Genomic DNA, 18,293 nt, shown 5'->3' with positions numbered 1-18,293 from the left:
GCCTATTTCCTCTTCATTTGTTAGGTGTGGTGGGTTTTTATCTTGCTCCTTCATCTGCTGTGTGCTTTTCTTTCTTCTCATTTTGCTTATCTTACTGTGTTTGGGGTCTCCTTTTTACAGGCTGCAGGTTCGTAGTTCCCGTTGTCTTTGGTGTCTGTGCCCAGTGGCTAAAGTTGGTTCAGTGGGTTGTGTAGGCTTCCTGGTGGAGGGGACTAGTGCCTGTGTTCCGGTGGATGAGGCTGGATCTTGTCTTTCTGGTGGGCAGGTCCACGTCTGGTGGTGTGTTTTGGGGTGTCTGTGGACTTATTATGATTTTAGGCAGCCACTCTGCTAATGTGTGGGGTTGTGTTCCTGTCTTGCTAGTTGTTTGGCATAGGGTGTCCAGCACTGTAGCTTGCTGGTCGTTGAGTGAAGCTGGGTGTTGGTGTTGAGATGGAGATCTCTGGGAGATTTTCGCCATTTGATATTATGTGGAGCTGGGAGGTCTCTTGTGGACCAGTGTCCTGAAGTTGGCTCTCCCACCTCAGAGGCACATCACTGACTCCTGGCTGTAGCACCAAGAGCCTTTCATCCACACGGCTCAGAAAAAAAGGGAGAAAAAGCAGAAAGAAAGAAAGAAAGACGGACGGATAGAACCCTAGGACAAATGGTGGAAGCAAAGCTATACAGACAAAATCTCACACAGAAGCATATACATACACACTCACAAAAAGAGGAAAAGGGGAAAAAATCATAAATCTTGCTCTCAAAGTCCACCTCCTCAATTTGGGATGATTCGTTGTCTATTCATGTATTCCACAGATGCAGGGTACATCAAGTTGATTGTGGAGATTTAATCCGCTGCTTCTGAGGCTTCTGGGAGAGATTTCCCTTTCTCTTCTTTGTTCTCACAGCTCCCAGGGGCTCAGCTTTGGATTTGGCCCCGCCTCTGCGTGTAGGTCGTTGAAGGGCGTCTGTTCTTCGCTCAAACAGGACGGGGTTAAAGGAGCCGCTGATTCGGGGGCTCTGACTCACTCAGACCGGGGGGGAGGGAGGGGTACGGAGTGAGTGTGGGGCGAGCCTGCGGCGGCAGAGGCTGGCCTGACGTTGCAGTAGCCTGAGGCGCGCCGTGCGTTCTCCCGGAGGAGTTGACCCTGGATCCCGGGACCCTGGCAGTGGCGGGCTGCACAGGGTACCCGGAAGGGAGGTGCGGATAGTGACCTGTGCTCGCACACAGGCTTCTTGGGGGCGGCAGCAGCAGCCTTGGTGTCTCTGGGGTCTGCGCTGTTAGCTGCGGCTCGCGCCCGTCTCTGGAGCTCCTTTAAGCAGAGCTCTTTATCCCCTCTCCTCGCGCACCAGGAAACAAAGAGGTAAGAAAAAGTCTCTTGCCTCTTCGGCAGGTCCAGACTTTTCCCCGGACTCCCTCCCGGCTAGCCGTGGGGCATTAACCCCCTGCAGGCTGTGTTCACTCTGCCAACCCCAGTCCTCTCCCTGCGCTTGACCGAAGCCCGAGCCTCAGCTCCCAGCCCCGCCCGCCCCAGTGGGTGAGCAGACAAGCCTTTTGGGCTGGTAAGTGCTGGTCAGCACCGATCCTCTGTACGGGAATCTCTCCGCTTTGCCTTCCGCATCCCTGTTGCTGCGCTCTCCTCTGCGGCTCCGAAGCTTTCCCCCTCCACCACCCGCAGTCTCCGCCCGCGAAGGGGCTTCCTAGTGTGTGGAAACTTTTCCTCCTTCACAGCTCCCTCCCACTGGTGCAGGTGCCGTCCCTATTCTTTTGTCTCTGTTTATTCTTTTTTCTTTTGCCCTACCCAAGTACGTGGGGACTTTCTTGCCTTTTGGGAGGTCTGAGGTCTTATGCCAGCGTTCAGTAGGTGTTCTGTAGGAGTTGTTCCACGTGTAGATGTATTTCTGGTGTGGGAGGAAGGTGATCTCCGCGTCTTAATCTTCCGCCATCCTCCCAATCCTACATTGGTTCTTATACTAATTCAAGCCTCTAGAAACTTGTTTTCCTCACTGCTCATAATTTTTGTGAATCAAGAGAAATTCCAAGTTTTGTTTAATTATTATGTGATTGCTTCTTTACAATGAGTATTAAATAATTGATTTTAGAAGGATTATCACCACAATTTTGATCAGAATAAGAATGATGATGTTTGATCCTACGTATTATTAAGGTGAAGACATAGATAAAGGCATAAATTAGTGAATAGTAACTTAGATAGATAAGTACAATTTTCTATATGAACTGTTTTATGTGAAGATTTTTGTATATTGATAAGGGCCTGGGAAAATGTGATCACTGGACTCTGTTGCCAAATGGAAGAAGTTCTTGGTAGATGCTATCTTTTGAACATGATCAGACTCTTTATAGACATGTTTCCAAATTTAAACAATGACCAATGAAAGCTTGCTTTTCAAATGAGCTTTTAAACAAAATAGTTAAAGCAGAATTGACGAGAGAGCTGAAATAACCCTCTTCTCTCCCTGTGTCTTCCCTATTACTGTTTTGCGTGGTGATTTTTGGATGCATGTATCCAGATTGAAAACGAGGAGGAAAAAGCAGCCGTGGAAACCTAATTCATGGGAACTTCTTGAATGTACTCTCAGATGCCAATAAAATCCACTGAGCAATTTGACAGTCTTTCTTATATGCTCCTGTTATGATGATTAATTTTGTAAAGATCAGTGTACCTTTTTGTTGTGAATTATGTTTAATGCTATTAGTTATACTGTGAGGTAAATATGCACAACTTATGCTGGAGTTAGAAGGACCAACATCCGAATAAGTTTGGAACTGTGACATGGATCATGGGTTGATGTAGTCTGTCTGTATGATTGCTGGTATAACTTAATTGACATTTTATCTTTTTCTTTCTGATTTTTTTTTGTTAAATACATACATATATACATACACACCCAACATCTTGCATTTACTAAAATATCATGTTTGTATTTTTATATTTTACTCTGGTAATTTACACTGCCAATGCAGGGAGAAGATGTATACAAATTTACATTTACTATCTCTTTAAAAGTTACTTTGTTATTAAAGAAAATGTTTAGGTCTAGAGGTTCCAGGTTTTTTCCCTTCCCTCATAGCCTTTTTGTGGCTACTAATCGCTAGCCTATTCTTGATTTGCCTAACTTTGTTTTTTGCCTTGTAATTCTGCTAAGATTGTGAAGCCATCAATAAAAGTTTAACTTTCGCCTTTTATTCATCTACCACCACCAAAAGGAAGTTGAAAGGAGAAAGTGTATCTTAGACTGAAAATACTAGTGCTGGAAAGCACACTTAAATTAGGAATTTGTTTTTACATTATTATGTAACTATCTCTACTAACTTTTTCATCTTGTCAGCATATAATTATATTGATTGGCCTTCAACGAAGAAAACAGAAACCACTGAGTTTATTAAGCAGACTTAGCACAGTGCATTAGATGCTTACAAAATCATTGGAAGAGCTAGAGAAGTAGGACTTGGGGGCTACTACTGGAGTTTCTGGGTTCCAGAATAGACCCCAGCAGCAAGATTTTAAGGTGGAAAAGCCTCGATGCTACTGCCACTGCCTCATACCCTCAACAACCGCGAAGCTAGTGCATAGTCACTGGAATATGGGTCAGGCTGCCAAAATTACTTCTCCCTTGCATCTCATCATCTCTCATTTCACATAGGCTTTCATAAATGGAGAAAAATAAGTCTGCACTGAAGCAACTAAAATAATTATTGTGCAAAGAGATTGCATGGCTTTTCCTTACTCTAAAGGAAAAGAAAGGAAATATGTGAATATATTATGAACTAGCTCTCAAGTAAGGCAGATTGAGACTGGCCTTTCTTTGTGCCTGTTTTACCTAAATCTCATTAGTAAGGCACACATACCCAAAAAGAAAGGGGAAAGAAAAATTTACACAGAAACATTTACTCAGGATTTTCCCTGAACCAGATCACCACTCCTTTATCTGTGGTCTAGGGGGATAGCTATTTCTGGCTAATTAGATAAGGCAATCTGCTCACATCACAGGTTTTGCCACTTGGACTGACAGTTCATTTCCTAGTTCACCTGCAATAAAAATGTTTCACAATGAATTAAACTTTAAAACATTGATTCAGATTAATGTTCTAACCTGATTGCACTCTAAAAATGCCTGCTTTAAGAGGAAAAATGTTACCTTCTTCCTTTGAATGTATTAGTCAGCACTTCCAATTCACACAGCCATGCCTCCATCTTTTCTATAAATCACCTGCCAACAACAACAAAACAACAATGGTAATGTAAGCATTAATAAAAATGCCTACTTTTCACCTTTTTCTTAATTTCCAGTGACTATGCAGATTCTCTTAGCCTAAGCTGCTGTTTAAACACATTTTCTCAATAACGTACAAATCAACCAGTCCTCCAACAACTGTTGTAGAAAAAGATTTGCAAAGATTCATCTAAGGAACACCAACACCCCAAAATTAAATAGTGTGTGCTCTTTCCGGGAATTCATGTAACATTTACAAAAACATGATTAACATACAGGCCTTAGAGTCTCAATAAATACCAGAAACTCTGTTATTATACAATGCATTATCTAATTACAATGCAATAAAAATATGAAATGATAAATAGTCCTCCCTTACCCAACCCTCTTCCCCTTCCAAAAAAAAAGAACCCTGTGTCTTTGGAAATAAGAAAAAGAGCTTTGTAAATAAGTCATGAGTTAAAAAAAACATAATGACAATGACAAAAACATTTAGAACTGAATAATACAAATAAAGTACATATCAAACTTCCAAAGAACATTTTTTAGTCATAAATACCATGTTAAAATAAAGAAAAAAATGTAAGTTTAGTGTTCTACAAAAGAAATTAGGGAAAAACAACTGAAGAAGAATAAAAGAATAAAAGGATAAAAATTATAAAGAAATAAAGGATAAAAATTAAAAGGGCAGAAACTAAAGAAATTTTCTCTGGCTTTCTCTGTGAATCTAGCTTAAAACCAATGAGGATACTAGAAGAAGGAGGGTTTTTGGACAATTTTGTTCTTGAACACAGCATATGTAACAGTTTGGATTTGGTAAGGGTAGCTGAACTACTAGGAGTGACATGGAATGAGGGATTAATTATAAAGATTAGACTTTACACAATAATGAGAATTAGTGAAGAATACTATGGAAGGTAGGTTGTTGCTTTCAAAGCTGGTGCTGAATCTGAAGTTGCTGCATGTCAGCAAGACTGATGGCTGAGAAGATGTGGAATCTAAAGTCTGTTGACGGCATAAAACTGAGAGCATAAAATAGGATCTTCTGTTTTTCTACTCTGATCATCTCTTCACTTTGTTTGGAGTGTTCAATTAACTTGCATTTACTGCAACGATTGATATGGTACCTTGACAAGTTTGTGATTTGATTTCTATATGTCCCATGTCTGTCTTATCATGCTACTCCCTTAATGATGCAGTGCTTTCTTCCCAATAGCTTTTTACTTTTCTTAGGAGAAATTCAAAAACTATGTAATATTTCTTGTCTAGATAAATCCCACATACTCCAGGTTTAAGCCATATTACATTTCATTTAGTTCAATTCACACCTTCACCAAATTTTACCTCTTTAAGACACTGGTGCGCTTTTTTTTTCTGATTAAAAATGTCTCTATCTATCAGCTAACCTGGCTAACTCTGGCTCATCCTTTATGTATCAGCTGAAACCTTGCATACATTTTTTATATAATATTAAAACCTTCCATAATGTATTCATACCACTCTCTACTTCCTCTGTGGTAAAAGAGGTACAATTTTACTTTAGTTACTTGTTAAGGTATCTGCTTTCTGCCTTAGAACATATGTATATCCTGTGAAGTCAGGAACTATAGTATCATGTATTTCTAACTTCTAGTTTAGGAACTGGAAAATAATTAGTATTCAATGACCATCTGACAAAGGAATGTAGTAATATATTGTCATGAAATGATTTCAAATCAACGGGGACTTCGACTCAAGAAGCTTGTAATAGGACAACAAAATAAGCTGTACAATACAAAGAAGGTATAAATACAGTTAAAAGCAGGAGTCATTTTTGAACTTTTTAGTAATTGAACACTGAAGAAATGTACAAAAGATAAGAAAATGTCCACATGCTCCCCTCCACGCATTTACTACCCAGCTTCAACTCTTACCAATATATGTCTAACTGTGTTTTTTCCCCCTATGCTTCTAAGTAAAATGGCTAAGTACAAGGGTCAATGGTGTGTATAATTTTACAGACACTGCTAACTGCACTTCTATAATAGTTGTTGCATTTTGCATTCTCAGTTGCAGTATATGAGGGTGCCTCTAGTCTGGTCAAGAGAGTATGTTGTGAAATTTTGAATTCTTACCAATAAAATATATGAGAGATGATATTTCAGTGTAGTTCTACTTTTAAAACAGAAGTTCTTCAAATAAAAACAAGTAATTTAGTGCAGTTATCAGTGAAACCAAAATATAGTTCTTGGAGAGGCAAAAAAAAAAAAAAAAAAGACAGGGGGCTTCTCTGGTGGTGCAGTGGTTGAGAATCTGCCTGCCAATGCACGGGACACAGGTTCGAGCCCTGGTCTGGGAAGATCCCACATGCCGCGGAGCAACTAGGCCCGTGAGCCACAACTATTGAGACTGTGCGTCTGGAGCCTGTGCTCCGCAACAAGAGAGGCCACGATAGTGAGAGGCCCGCGCACCGCGATGAAGAGTGGCCCCCGCTTGCCGCAACTAGAGAAAGCGCTCGCACAGAAACGAAGACCCAACACAGGCAAAAATAAATAAATTAATTAATTAATTAAAAAAAATTCTTACTGTGTTTATCTATTCCCTAATTCAGTTAGCATTCTTATTACTAATGTTTTGAGTTCTTTATTTAGCAAATTATTTACTTGTTTCATTAGTTGTTTTTTTCAGGGGTTTTCTCTTGCTCTTTCAGTTGAGACAAATTCCTGTCTTCTCATTTTGCTTATCTTTCTCTGACTCTATGAAATTAGATGAAGCAGTTAACTATGTTGGCCTTGAAGTGGGTCCTTATATAGGAGCAACACTATACAGTCTGTTTGTGCCCAGTGGCTTTGGTGGGAGAGCTGGATTTGACGTCACATCTTTCCTCAGGGTGTGCTGGCAGCTCTCACCTTGGCAGGAGGTGGGGCTGGACATGGGAGGGCTAGGGCCTGAGCCAGGTGTGACGTGGTTCTTCCCCTCTGCTTTGTGGCTGTCACTGCTCTATTGGGGTGGAGTCAGGTCCCAAGTTTCTGGATTTGAAACCATGAGGGTCTGGTCCTAGCTGGCTCTGATCTCTTTAAGTGTATGCTCTTCCCCCTCCCAACACCAGCACCCTCAGCCTCAGGGAGGAGCAGTGTTAGAGCAAGAGAGGGCAGTGTGGGTATTTGGTAAGAGTGGGCCATGGGGTATGGCGGTCTAGCCACCAACAGAGATGTGGTCTGGCTCTGATGTGCTGCCTGTGGTCACCAGCAATTGTTGGCGCCTCCCTGTTCAGACTCTGCTTAGGGTTTGAGCCACCACAGCATCTCATGGCCAAGATTTTTCCTTGGTTATGGAAGCCCTCATTCCAGTGTGGAGCTGCAATGTAAGGCAAATGATGCCGGAGTGTTTAGTTGGCTCAGGCTGGGGTACATGCCAGGGCAGTCGCCAGGGAACCAGTCAGCCAGCCACATGGTCTCAATCTGTCCTTTCCACCTGCTTTGTTTTATTTTATTTCTTTATTTATTTGCCACACTGCATGGCTTGTGGGATCTTAGTTCCCCAACCAGTGATTGAACCCAGACCCTCAGCAGTGAAAGCAAGGAGTCTTAACCACTGAGCCACCAGGGAATTCCCCCACCCTGCTTTGGAAGCAAGCAAGCTTTCTGCTAGTTCCCAGTTAGTTTTCAGTAAGAATTGTTCCACATACAGATGGATTTTCTATGTGTTTGTGGGGGGAGGTGAGTTCCGTGTCCTCCTACCCTGCCATCTCCATTCCTACTCTGCTAATTCTTTGATCCTGTTTATATTCTATTTTATGTCTTCTGATTGTGAGCCAACAAGAGAATTTTGTGAACTCTGGCATAAAAAAGCAATAAATATTACTATGCATTTAGCCAACAATAATAATTATGAAGCACTTACTTTCTGCTAGACACTGTGCTAGGCCTAATGGAGATGATAATACTTGAATACATGCTTTGCTTTGCCTCTTTACACATTCCACCACCACCTCACACAGCCCCTAACCTAGTTCTCTCCCATAAATCACTGCTAATTCTTAGATATTTCATCAAAATTTAAATGGTATTTCTTAGTGAAAAAGCAGAAGGCAGGAAACAGAACTTTTTGGTTGTCACCAGAAAACTGGAAAGCTCAGGATGAAGAAATGGTAGAAGGGAGTGGCTGTGGGGGCAGCTAACATTAGACAGAGGGGACATGGGAAAGAATGGGTGGGTATATGCCCCAAGCAAAGGAGTTACTGGACAACAGTCCCATGAACTATTTTGTGGTGCCAAATTCAAGACTGTTTACTTTATTCTGAACCAATCTCACTCTAGCAACTCAAATTCATACCATTATCTCCAGGAAGGATTAGTGCAAATATAAAATCAAGGCTGGGGCTTCCCTGGTGGTGCAGTGGTTGAGAGTCTGCCTGCCGATGCAGGGGACATGGGTTCGTGCCCCGGTCCGGGAAGATCCCACGTGCCGCGGAGCGGCTGGGCCTGTGAGCCATGGCCGCTGAGCCTGTGCGTCCAGAGCCTGTGCTCCGCAACGGGAGAGGCCACAACAGTGAGAGGCCGGCGTACCGCAAAAAAAAAAATAATAATAATAATCACATTGTACACCTTAAATTTACATATATGTCAATAACATCTCAAAAAATCTGGAAAAATAAATTAAATTTTAAAATTAAAGAGCCATGGAATCTTCTCTAAAAACTTTAAGAAATAAATCTGACTAGGATATCCTTTTATTTCTCTGAGAATGCTGGCTGCTCTCTTAGGGATATAGGCAGGAATATAAGTGGGTAAATTATGGGGCAAGGAAGGAGGGAAGGGGGTCTAGATAGAAGTAAAGTGACTTCTGACTTTTGCCTGGTCCCCCTTCCAATAAAAGATTAATGGTACCCAATGACCCAATAGCCCATTGATCTGCCATTGTTCCCATTACCCTCAGGAAATGGTGACTGACAGGGATGCAGAAGAGAGAAGTAAAACAAGGTGAACTGAAGGCAGCTTCTTTCCACAAGCAACGAGGCTCTTATCTCCTTTTTGTCACTATTTCTGATTGTGTTACTGGCTGTGGATCTCAAAGCCTAGCCAGTTCCCTGATCTCACCATGGCCTGACGACCAGGGTCTAACCAGTTTATGTGCTTTCTAGGACAGTTTGGAATTTGGGGATGAGGGGTATCACTTTGTCCTCTTACACACTGGAGCGAAGGAGAGAAAGAAACAGAAAGAAAAAAGAGACTAGGAGGAAAAAGAGGGCTGCGTCCGGGGTCATCCCAGATTTTCAGGTTCGCACTACCCGTCCAGGCCTGGTTGAGCCCTGGTAAATGTATGACCAGCGTCTTGATGGTTGCCGGTACCTCACTCCTTGATGGAGTCCTCACACCAGAACAGGCAGCCCTGCCTAGCTCAGGCAGGACGCGGATGCCGAGAGCTGTTAGGCACAATACGGCCGCCAGAGGGCGCGAGCGCCTCAAGTCCACGCGCGATGGCGTCGACCCAACCAGGAAGGAAAGGTGGTCGGCCTCCGAGAGGTGGTGGGCCCCGCCTCGGCCGCGAGCTGCCGGCCTCCGCGCACTGCGTGCCCGCCCTTCCATTCTCATCCGCCCGAGGGCCCCACCCCGATTTGTGCTTGACAGGGTGACCTCGACGCCCGGGCAGAGTCTGAGGGCGTTCTCAGCTCCACTCGCTCCTCGCCGCCCCAAACTCGCTCCGAGCCGGAGGCCTGCGGGGAGGCGCGGGCCGGGTTTTCCGAGAGGGACGCCCGGAGGGGCAGGCCCGGGGTCAGCCCGCAGGCAGGCGCCGCGCTCCGGCATCCGGCCGCCTCGTAACAATGGCCCGAGGGGCTGCGAACGCTGTGGCGAGCGCGGAGGAGCAGGGGCGCCGGGACGCTGGAAGCCCCGCCCCTCGGCCGGCTCCTTGACAACGCGGGCCCGACCGCGCAGCCTGCTCCCCGCCCCTCGGCGCCCCGCACCAGGCGGGGCCGGGGCTAGATCGCCGCCGCCGCTGCTGCAGCTGCAGCTGCTGCTCTGCAAAGAGGGGCCCGGGGCCGGGCTGGGGTGCCCTCTCTCCCACGTTCTTCCGCCGCTATGAGCCAGGGAAGTCCGGGGGACTGGGCCCCCCTCTATCCCACCCCCGGACCCCCGGCGCCCCCCAACCCCTTCGTGCATGAGTTACACCTCTCCCGCCTCCAGAGGGTTAAGGTAAGGTATGGGCGGGGGGCGTCGGGAGGACTCGTGGGGATAGAAAAAGGAGGCCTTTTGGAGCCTTGATACAGATGGGGATCCGAAAAGGGGTCGGTGAGAGGCTAGCGGGGCGGGAGTCAGGGGGTGCGCACGTGGGGGCGGCAGGGGGTGGTCGAGGAGTCCTGGGGAGGACGCGGGCTTGGGCGACAGACAAGCTGAAGGTGTGTGAGAACTGACTAGGTGAGGATGGAGGATTGCAGGGGACCCACGGGTAGGGGAGGTGGAGGACGCGGGAGACTGCGGATTACATCCTGCGGAGGCCGATGGGCTAGGATGGAGGTAGAGGCCACGGATGGGGGGGGCGGGCAGGGGCGTGCTGAGTGCTTCTAGGAGGCTCTGACTTGGAAGAGGTTTCTGGGCCCGGAGCCTGAACCCCCGTGCTCTTCCAGCAACCCCTCCTTTCCACTACCCACCCCACCCCCCCATGCACTGCAGCACCTCCCGCTGGGGTGGGGGTAGGGAGGTGGAGAGGGGGGTTGGCTACAGGAAGTGGAGGGCTGCGCCGGCCTGGGGAGGCTGGGGAGTGGTATGAGAAGGGAGTGTCCGAGGTTTCTGTTGCCTTCACCTCCCCTGAGGCCGGCTCCTGGGGCTCGGTTTGTTTACCTGCACTCTCCCCAGGGCAGCCCATGGAGTCACCCTGGCTCCTGGCAACCCCTACCCTGTGGAGTAGGGCCGATCTCTTTTCTCGCCTTTCCCCCAGTACTGGGGAAGTGCTCCTGGGCAGAACTAGAGAATGGCCTGGGTCTGAAAAGTAGACCTCTCTGTGTTTCCCAACCCTCTGCCTCCCAGACCCGAAGTGGACAGGACGATGCACCTGGTTTCTGTTAGACGTAGGAGCTATTTATGGAAGGTGGTGGTGGGAGGAGGAACCATCTCTAGCCTACCCTACATCAAGCACAGTGCTGGGCGCTTTCACACTAGTTATCCTTGAATCCTCTCAACAGTCTTTCAGTTTTGTTGGTGTGATGGGCACCAGCTGAAAGACGAGAAAGTGAGGCCCCTGATCCCATTCATCTTTTATCCTCTTTCCCTCATTGGTGTCTTCATCCCACCTTGGGTTCCAGTCCCATCTCCTGTTCCCACACAACTCGTCTCCTGGTATACGGGGGTGATGGTCCTCTGCTCCTGGGTCCATTCTTGTGGGAGAGGGGAAGCCTGGAGGGAGCATCTCAACCCTGAAGTGGCCTCCTCTCCCACCCTCTGCAGTTCTGCCTCCTGGGGGCACTGCTGGCCCCCATCCGAGTGCTTCTGGCCTTTATCGTCCTCTTTCTCCTCTGGCCCTTTGCCTGGCTGCAAGTAGCTGGTCTTACTGAGGAGCAGCTTCAGGAGCCGATTACAGGATGGAGAAAGTAAGTGAGGAACCAGCCCCCAGAGACCCAGCTTCTCATTCCTCTTCCTTGCTATCCATTCTGCTCCCTCTTGAAGGAGAGGAGGAGGGAGGGTTCTGAAGCTCTCCTGCCCAGCCTGGGTAGGTGAGATGAGTCAGCCAGGCCCAGTCCCTGGTACCCAGGACCTCAACTCTAAATTTTGCACCCTGATATGTCCCAAAGTAACCAGAGACTTTAGCCCCTTTGCCAGGTAATAGAGGGCAAAAGAAGGACACCTGCTTTCCTGGGTGTCTGAGCCTGGGGGGTGAGTGAAGGTCAGGATCATGGTCTCCGCTGATGCCCAGCCTTGCCTTGCAGGACCGTGTGCCACAACGGGGTGCTGGGCCTCAGCCGCCTGCTCTTTTTCCTGCTCGGTTTCCTCCGGATTCGAGTTCGGGGCCAGCGGGCCTCCCGCCTTCAAGCTCCCGTCCTGGTTGCTGCCCCTCACTCTACGTTCTTTGACCCCATTGTTCTGTTGCCCTGTGACCTGCCCAAGGTGGTGTCTCGAGCTGAGAACCTTTCTGTTCCTGTCATTGGAGGTGAGAGATTAAGAGGAGTGAAGAGGGGAGATGACCACTCTGGGTGAAAGAGACAGGAATCAGAGACTCTGGAGAGAACTGGCCCCAAGGGGGGAGGGAGAAGTTAGAGGGGATATTGCCTGATGCTGGCAAATGAAATGCAAATTAACACCATTTGTGAAAAGCAACCTCTTCGACTCTGAGCTCTGTGCTTAGAAGAGAGCAGGGAGCTCTGGTCAGTTCCCTAAAAGGGATAACACACCAGGAAAGGAGGGTCCCCAGGGCAAAGAGATAACCGGGAAGCATCTCCTACTGTTGAGGAAGGGAAGGAGGCAGGTGTTACTACCCCTGGGGAAGAACCAAGTGACTCCTTGTATCCTCTCCGGACCCCAGCCCTTCTTCGCTTCAACCAAGCCATCCTAGTGTCCAGGCATGACCCGGCTTCTCGGCGCAGGGTGGTGGAGGAGGTCCGAAGGCGGGCTACCTCAGGAGGCAAGTGGCCCCAGGTGGGTAAAAGGGTCTTTAAACCTCCTCGCCTTTTATGTCCTCCTGAAGAGGCTTCTTTTTCCTCTCGTCCCCTTCCACCCACCGCATTCTGGTCTCTTGATTTTTTTTTTTTTTTACCCAGGTACTATTCTTTCCTGAGGGCACCTGTTCCAACAAGAAGGCTTTGCTTAAATTCAAACCAGGTGAATAAAACAGCAGTGGATGGTAGGGCTGTAGGAAAAAGGAGCCCAGGATTTGGAGAGGGACTCTGGAATAACCCAAGAAGTGGAGGGGTGGGGGGGTGGGAGGAAGACGGGGAGCCTCCTAGCTGACACTGAAGAGTCTCCGTGAGTCAGAGAAAATTATAAATGAAATGGAGCAAGCCCAGATCTCATTGTAGAGTTGATCCAGATGCCTATACTTCATGCCCTCTAGCTACCTCCATTCTCTAACCTCTGCCTGGGGGGTGGGGGTGGAAACGGGATCTAGGAGCCTTCATCGCGGGGGTGCCTGTGCAGCCTGTCCTCATCCGCTACCCCAACAGTCTGGTGAGTCTTAGTTCGAGAGGGGGGAGGGGGAGCACAAGTCCACCCTGAATGGGAATCAGTGAAAACCCCTAGTGCCACCATGGGATGTGCATGTGGGGTGGGTCAGGGTCAGGGTCAGGGCCTCTGCTCCAAAAGGATTGGCCAGTTCCGGGGAAGAAAAATAATGCCTTTCTCCCCTCACCTCTGCTTACCACATAGGATACCACCAGCTGGGCATGGAGGGGCCCTGGAGTGTGAGTAGTGGTGTTCTTGGGGTGAGGGTGGGAAGTGGGGTCCCACAGAATTCCTGGTGCATCTTCCGCCCTCCAGACAAGGTGAATAGTCCTTCTTCGTCCTGGGACTGAGAGAACTCTAGCGAAGGGGATGCCCCTGTCCCTCTGTTTTGTTCCCATCTCCTGCTATAATCTGGAAGTGCCTTTAAGCTGTCCCACCTAATCATTCCTGCTGTAATCATAGAGACTTCTGACTTACTTTCCTAGCTTTTCTCGCTCGGTGGTCCGCACCACCCGGCTTGCCTCTTTTCCTCTGCCGGTTACTGAAAACCCTCGCCTGCACGTCTTCCCCTGGCCTAGACCTGCAGCATTCTCTCTCTTATCCTGCCGCCTTTCTGGCCCCTCTGCCTCCTGGCTGTATACTCATCCAGCTGACTGTATGGCTAGTGGTTTATTCTTACATCGGTGGACAGCACTTTGCCACTCCATCCTTGGGGTGCGGGGAGCCCATGGTTAGAGATTGCTGAGCCTCTGAGGTCTCTTTTCTCTTAGACTCAAAGTCCTCTGGCTCACAGCCTCTCAGCCCTGCAGCATCGTGGATGTGGAGGTATGACCCCTGTGGGTTGGGTGGGAGAGTGGGCATCTGCTGAGCCCGGAAGCTTTGCGGAAAGAGGGTGGAAGTGGTCGCCCCTAGGTTTGAGGTCCTGATGAGAGGTCTGTGTGTGTGTGTTTCAGTTCCTCCCTGTGTACCGCCCCAGCCCGGAGGAAAGCAGGGACCCCACCCTCTATGCCAACAACGTCCAGAGGGTTATGGCACAGTAAGTGTCCCACAGGGTATTTCCTAGAACAGATATACAGGGCAGAGGGACCACAGGAGGGGAAGGAGGGCTGGGGTTTTGAGGCACACATGTGGGGAGGGGAATGGCTAGGGCAGGGGGAAGGGCTATTGGACAGCTGAGGTGGGGGAGGGGAGAGTGAAGGGGGCCTGATCTCTCCGTAGTCGGCAGGCCAGAATCAGTAATGAACCCACAGGCGAGTATTCTGCCTCATTTCCCCTGCTTTCCATCCCTCTTCATCCTGTAGGGCCCTGGGCATTCCAGCCACCGAGTGTGAGTTTGTAGGGAGCTTGCCGGTGATTGTGGTGGGCCGGCTGAAGGTGGCCTTGGAGCCGCAGCTCTGGGAACTGGGAAGGGTGCTTCGGAAGGCTGGGTAAGTGACCTTGAAGATGAGGGTGTGGGCAAGAGAAAAAAAGAAGAAAGAGAACGGGTAGGAGGAAGAAGAGTCTTGAAAAAGAAAAAAAGAAAAAGTGGGAAGACAGAGGAATTTTTTAAAAGATAATGGGGTAAAAGGAAGGAGGAAAAAAAAAAGATACGTAATAACCCCAGTGACAAAAGTAGGATTGGCTCTCCGGGGACTATGAGTCAGAGTACATCTTAGAAAAACACCACACGTACCCGCACTGAAGCCAGGATCCTGCTGGGTGATGCGTCCAGAAGGAAACTGAGTCAGCTCTGCACCTTCAACAATTCCCTTGTAGGCTGTCCCCTGGCTGTGTGGACACTGAGGCAGAGCCAGGCCGGAGTCGAATGATCAGCCAGGAAGAGTTTGCCAGGCAGCTACAGCTCTCTGACCCCCAGATGGTGGCTGGTGCCTTTAGCTACTTCCAGCAGGTAAAGGGGCTGGGATGCTCGAGATTTAAGTACAGTATCCGAGGGGCCGTGTGGATGGCCAATATGGAGTCTGGGCTGGACGCTCTAACAGCTATTGTTCGATGGACATCTTCTGAGGTCTGCTGGGAGATTCATTTTTTATATAGAGAGTGTCCAGTGCATAGAACAGCAATGTTTTACTCATTGTGGAGAAGAACAATTGAGAAATGATGGTCAATGAGGTCCATAAATTTCTGAGGCATTTTGGAGATCGGCAGAGATGGGGATCATATGACCTTGTGGGGCACTGGGGGAGGGTTAGGTGGGAAGGTGACATACACAGAGGAGACAACATTGGACAGGTTAGACAGTTAAGGGTTTGAGACCCAGAAGTATGTGTAATACTTGGGCAGATTTTTAAAACATATCCCAGAGCTTCTCTGGGGGATTCCTGAACCTTCTCAAGAATCTTGGTGAGCTGTATATTTCCTGGGATTTAACCAGGTTGTCTTGTCCAATTATAATAACCCCAGAAGGTTCATAATGTTTATGAGCAACTCCCAGTGGTCCCAAGGACTTCTTTTTGACCTAAGATGCAGACCATGGTTCTCAACATCCTCTCAGAGAACAGAGAGTGATCCAGGTGTGCTGAGTCCTTGGACTGGGGCAGACAGTCCCTGAAAGGAGCTTCCCATCATAGCCTGTAGGAGAACAGAACCAAAACCCAGGTGCCCCAGTCCCACATAGATCTGACACAGCAGGTATCCTCAGGGAGTTTTTTGGTAAGGAATTATGCCAGTGGCCCCCTGTTAGTTTGTTGGACCCGTTCTCCCACATAGGCCAAGTCAGAAGAGAACCAGTTTTTCCAGCTTGGGGTCCAGAATGCCCTGATAGTATATCAGAAACTTGATGGTAACTTCAGCATACCTGAGGGATTCCATCGTTCCTAGGAGATCCCTTTATAGGAGAGCTTTGTCACCAGGCAAACCCATGCCCCGAGAGGACTGTCCGAGATCCCGGAGAGTTTAGGGCTCACGGTTCTGAGGGAAGTGGACACAGGCAGGGGTCCCCCCCAGGCCTGACGAGAAGAGGGAGGAGCTGAGATCCAGAGCAGGAAGGGGCACACGGGGTTGGTCCCTGCATCGCCCTGGTTTATCTTCCACCCTCCAGGATGCCAGGGGTTTGGTGGACTTCCGAGACGTGGCCCTTGCGTTGGCGGCTCTGGATGGGGGCAGGAGCCTGGAGGAGCTGACTCGCCTGGCCTTTGAGGTATCAGGACGTTGGGGTGGGAGGCACGTGGAGGCTGTGCTCACCCTGCCTGGAGGCCTGTGCGGTGTACAGTCTCAGGTGCCTCCGGACGGTAGGCGCTCGGTGTCCCAGGGCCACGCTGTCTGAACCACAGAGCCCCAGCGTCTCTGCCGAGGCCTCGCTGGCAACAGGAAGAAGGCAGCAGCCGTGACGATTATATTTCGAAAGGGCCCGGGGTGGGAGGTGGGGGGCAGGAGGCCTGGGCTCCACACTCTTGGAAGAGGAGGAGCCTGTCAGACAGACATGCGGGGCGACGGCACGAGGAGAGAGCTTGACTTGCGTCCCTTTCCCTCCCAGCTCTTTGCCGAGGAGAAAGAGAAGCAAGCCGAGGAGAAAGAGAAGCAAGCCGAGGGGCCCGGCCGCCTGCTGTACAAAGACGGCTTCAGCACCATCCTGCACCTGCTGCTGGGCTCGCCCCACCCTGCTGCCAGGACCTTGCACGCCGAGCTGTGCCAGGCAGGAGCCCGCCAGGGCCTCTCCCTCTGTGAGTCATGGCCTCCCAGGCCCCTCGCAGGCACTCGGAGCGCCCCCGGCACTGGGCTGGGAGGGAACAGGACCGGCAGCCAGCCTGTGGGAACAGGACGTCCGAGGGGCAAGGCTGGGAGGAACCAGCTGGGGAGGCAGAGGATGTCAACTTGGATTTGAGACAGTGAGGCTGAGATGCGAGGAACAGGACATACCAGTTCTGAGAAGAGGGTTGGGGACCACTTCCTCTCCTCTTCAGGTCTTTACTTTCCCGTCTCGCTCTTGCCATGCAGGTGAGTTCCAGGACTTCTCCGTTCACCACCCGCTCCACGGGAAGCTCTTCGGCACCTACCTGCGCCCCTCGCAGACACCAAACGCCTCCTCCCCAGACAGCGTCCCTGCTCTGGCCAACGGGGCCGTGCAGGCCCCCAAGCAGAAGGGCGACTGAGCACCTCGACCTCCCCAGCTCGCACCCGCCCACAGACTCAGGGCAGCGCCAGAGGCCAACCCTGGCCCTCAAGCCCGTCTCTGTCCTGCTTGACTTTTTGTTATCATTGTTGGTTTTTTTAAGTTGGTTTTCATTTTTTGTTCGTTTGGTCTTATTTTGTAAGAAACTATTTTATATATAAATATATATCTATATCTATTTAAAAAAAACAACGAAGCTCAGTCACATTGGCGGTATCATTAGCTGGGAAGGAAAGGGACTCATGATTGCAGACCGCCCATGGGAAGATCCCAAAGGTTCTCAAGGTCAGTCCTCTTGGCCACAGCCAATGAGTCCTCGTCACTTCCAGACGGAGCATGCAGATCTCGTATCCTCCCTCCTGTTGTCATACCCTCTAACAGGCCTCCTCACAAACCTCTTTTCAGCTTATTCCCTCTTGTTCTGTCCTCATTAGAGGTTAAAAAATAGCTAATTACCATTTCATGTTTAATAATCCTACTGAGATTGGTTTCCACCCGCCATAGTAGGGACAGAGACCTGTGTTAGGAACTAACCGTCCTGCCTGCAGCCCAGGGGGTTTCTGCCGTAGGATGAATTGGGGACATATAAGTCCCTTCTGTCCAGCTGCTTTTCAAGGAAGAAGAAAAGGCCCCCCCCTAAAGAAGGTGCTGTGTCTAGGCACAATTATGGAAATTAGTTAGATTTAGAAAACAGATACCTATCCCAGAAATCTGACAGGTTAAAAAGAAGGGCTTTTCCATCTATGGACTTTTAAAGAGAAACAGATACTGGTAGGATATCCAGAGAAGCCCTCCGAACACCACATCCAGGCTTCTGATGAGGGAGGAATAAAGTA

The 18,293-nt window shown here is 49.0% G+C and overlaps 2 protein-coding genes across 2 annotated transcripts in view; both read left to right on the top strand.

Moving 5' to 3' along the window:
* Positions 1 to 6,385, top strand: part of TTC5 (tetratricopeptide repeat domain 5) — a 39,916-nt gene extending 33,531 nt beyond the window's left edge. Inside the window, exon 12 of the transcript XR_009563057.1 lies at positions 2,518 to 6,385. The gene's annotated coding sequence lies outside the window, so the exon portion shown is untranslated. The remainder of the gene's footprint in view (positions 1 to 2,517) is intronic.
* A 3,311-nt stretch (positions 6,386 to 9,696) lies between these two features.
* LPCAT4 (lysophosphatidylcholine acyltransferase 4) lies at positions 9,697 to 17,659 on the top strand. Its single transcript, XM_030844138.2, has 14 exons — positions 9,697 to 10,394; positions 11,643 to 11,785; positions 12,122 to 12,342; positions 12,715 to 12,827; positions 12,950 to 13,010; positions 13,297 to 13,355; positions 13,554 to 13,588; positions 14,120 to 14,174; positions 14,303 to 14,385; positions 14,651 to 14,776; positions 15,105 to 15,237; positions 16,387 to 16,485; positions 16,822 to 17,008; positions 17,283 to 17,659. The coding sequence occupies exons 1-14, from the start codon at positions 10,281 to 10,283 to the stop codon at positions 17,435 to 17,437; spliced, it is 1,584 nt and encodes a 527-aa protein (XP_030699998.1). The 5' UTR covers positions 9,697 to 10,280; the 3' UTR covers positions 17,438 to 17,659.
* Positions 17,660 to 18,293: the final 634 nt, after the last annotated feature.

The sequence above is a fragment of the Globicephala melas genome, chromosome 2 (assembly GCF_963455315.2).
Source record: "Globicephala melas chromosome 2, mGloMel1.2, whole genome shotgun sequence".
NCBI classification, from domain to species: domain Eukaryota; kingdom Metazoa; phylum Chordata; class Mammalia; order Artiodactyla; family Delphinidae; genus Globicephala; species Globicephala melas.
The sequence above is the reverse complement of the archived record's forward strand: the minus strand, read 5'-3'. Positions and strand labels throughout refer to the sequence as shown.

Excerpts from the sequence above, each read along its gene's own strand:
- LPCAT4 (XM_030844138.2), top strand. The coding sequence starts at position 10,281 with ATGAGCCAGGGAAGTCCGGGGGACTGGGCCCCCCTCTATCCCACCCCC. Across the intron at positions 14,777-15,104 it reads AGGGTGCTTCGGAAGGCTGG|GCTGTCCCCTGGCTGTGTGG; the intron begins GTAAGTGACCTT and ends ATTCCCTTGTAG. Across the intron at positions 16,486-16,821 it reads TGACTCGCCTGGCCTTTGAG|CTCTTTGCCGAGGAGAAAGA; the intron begins GTATCAGGACGT and ends TTTCCCTCCCAG.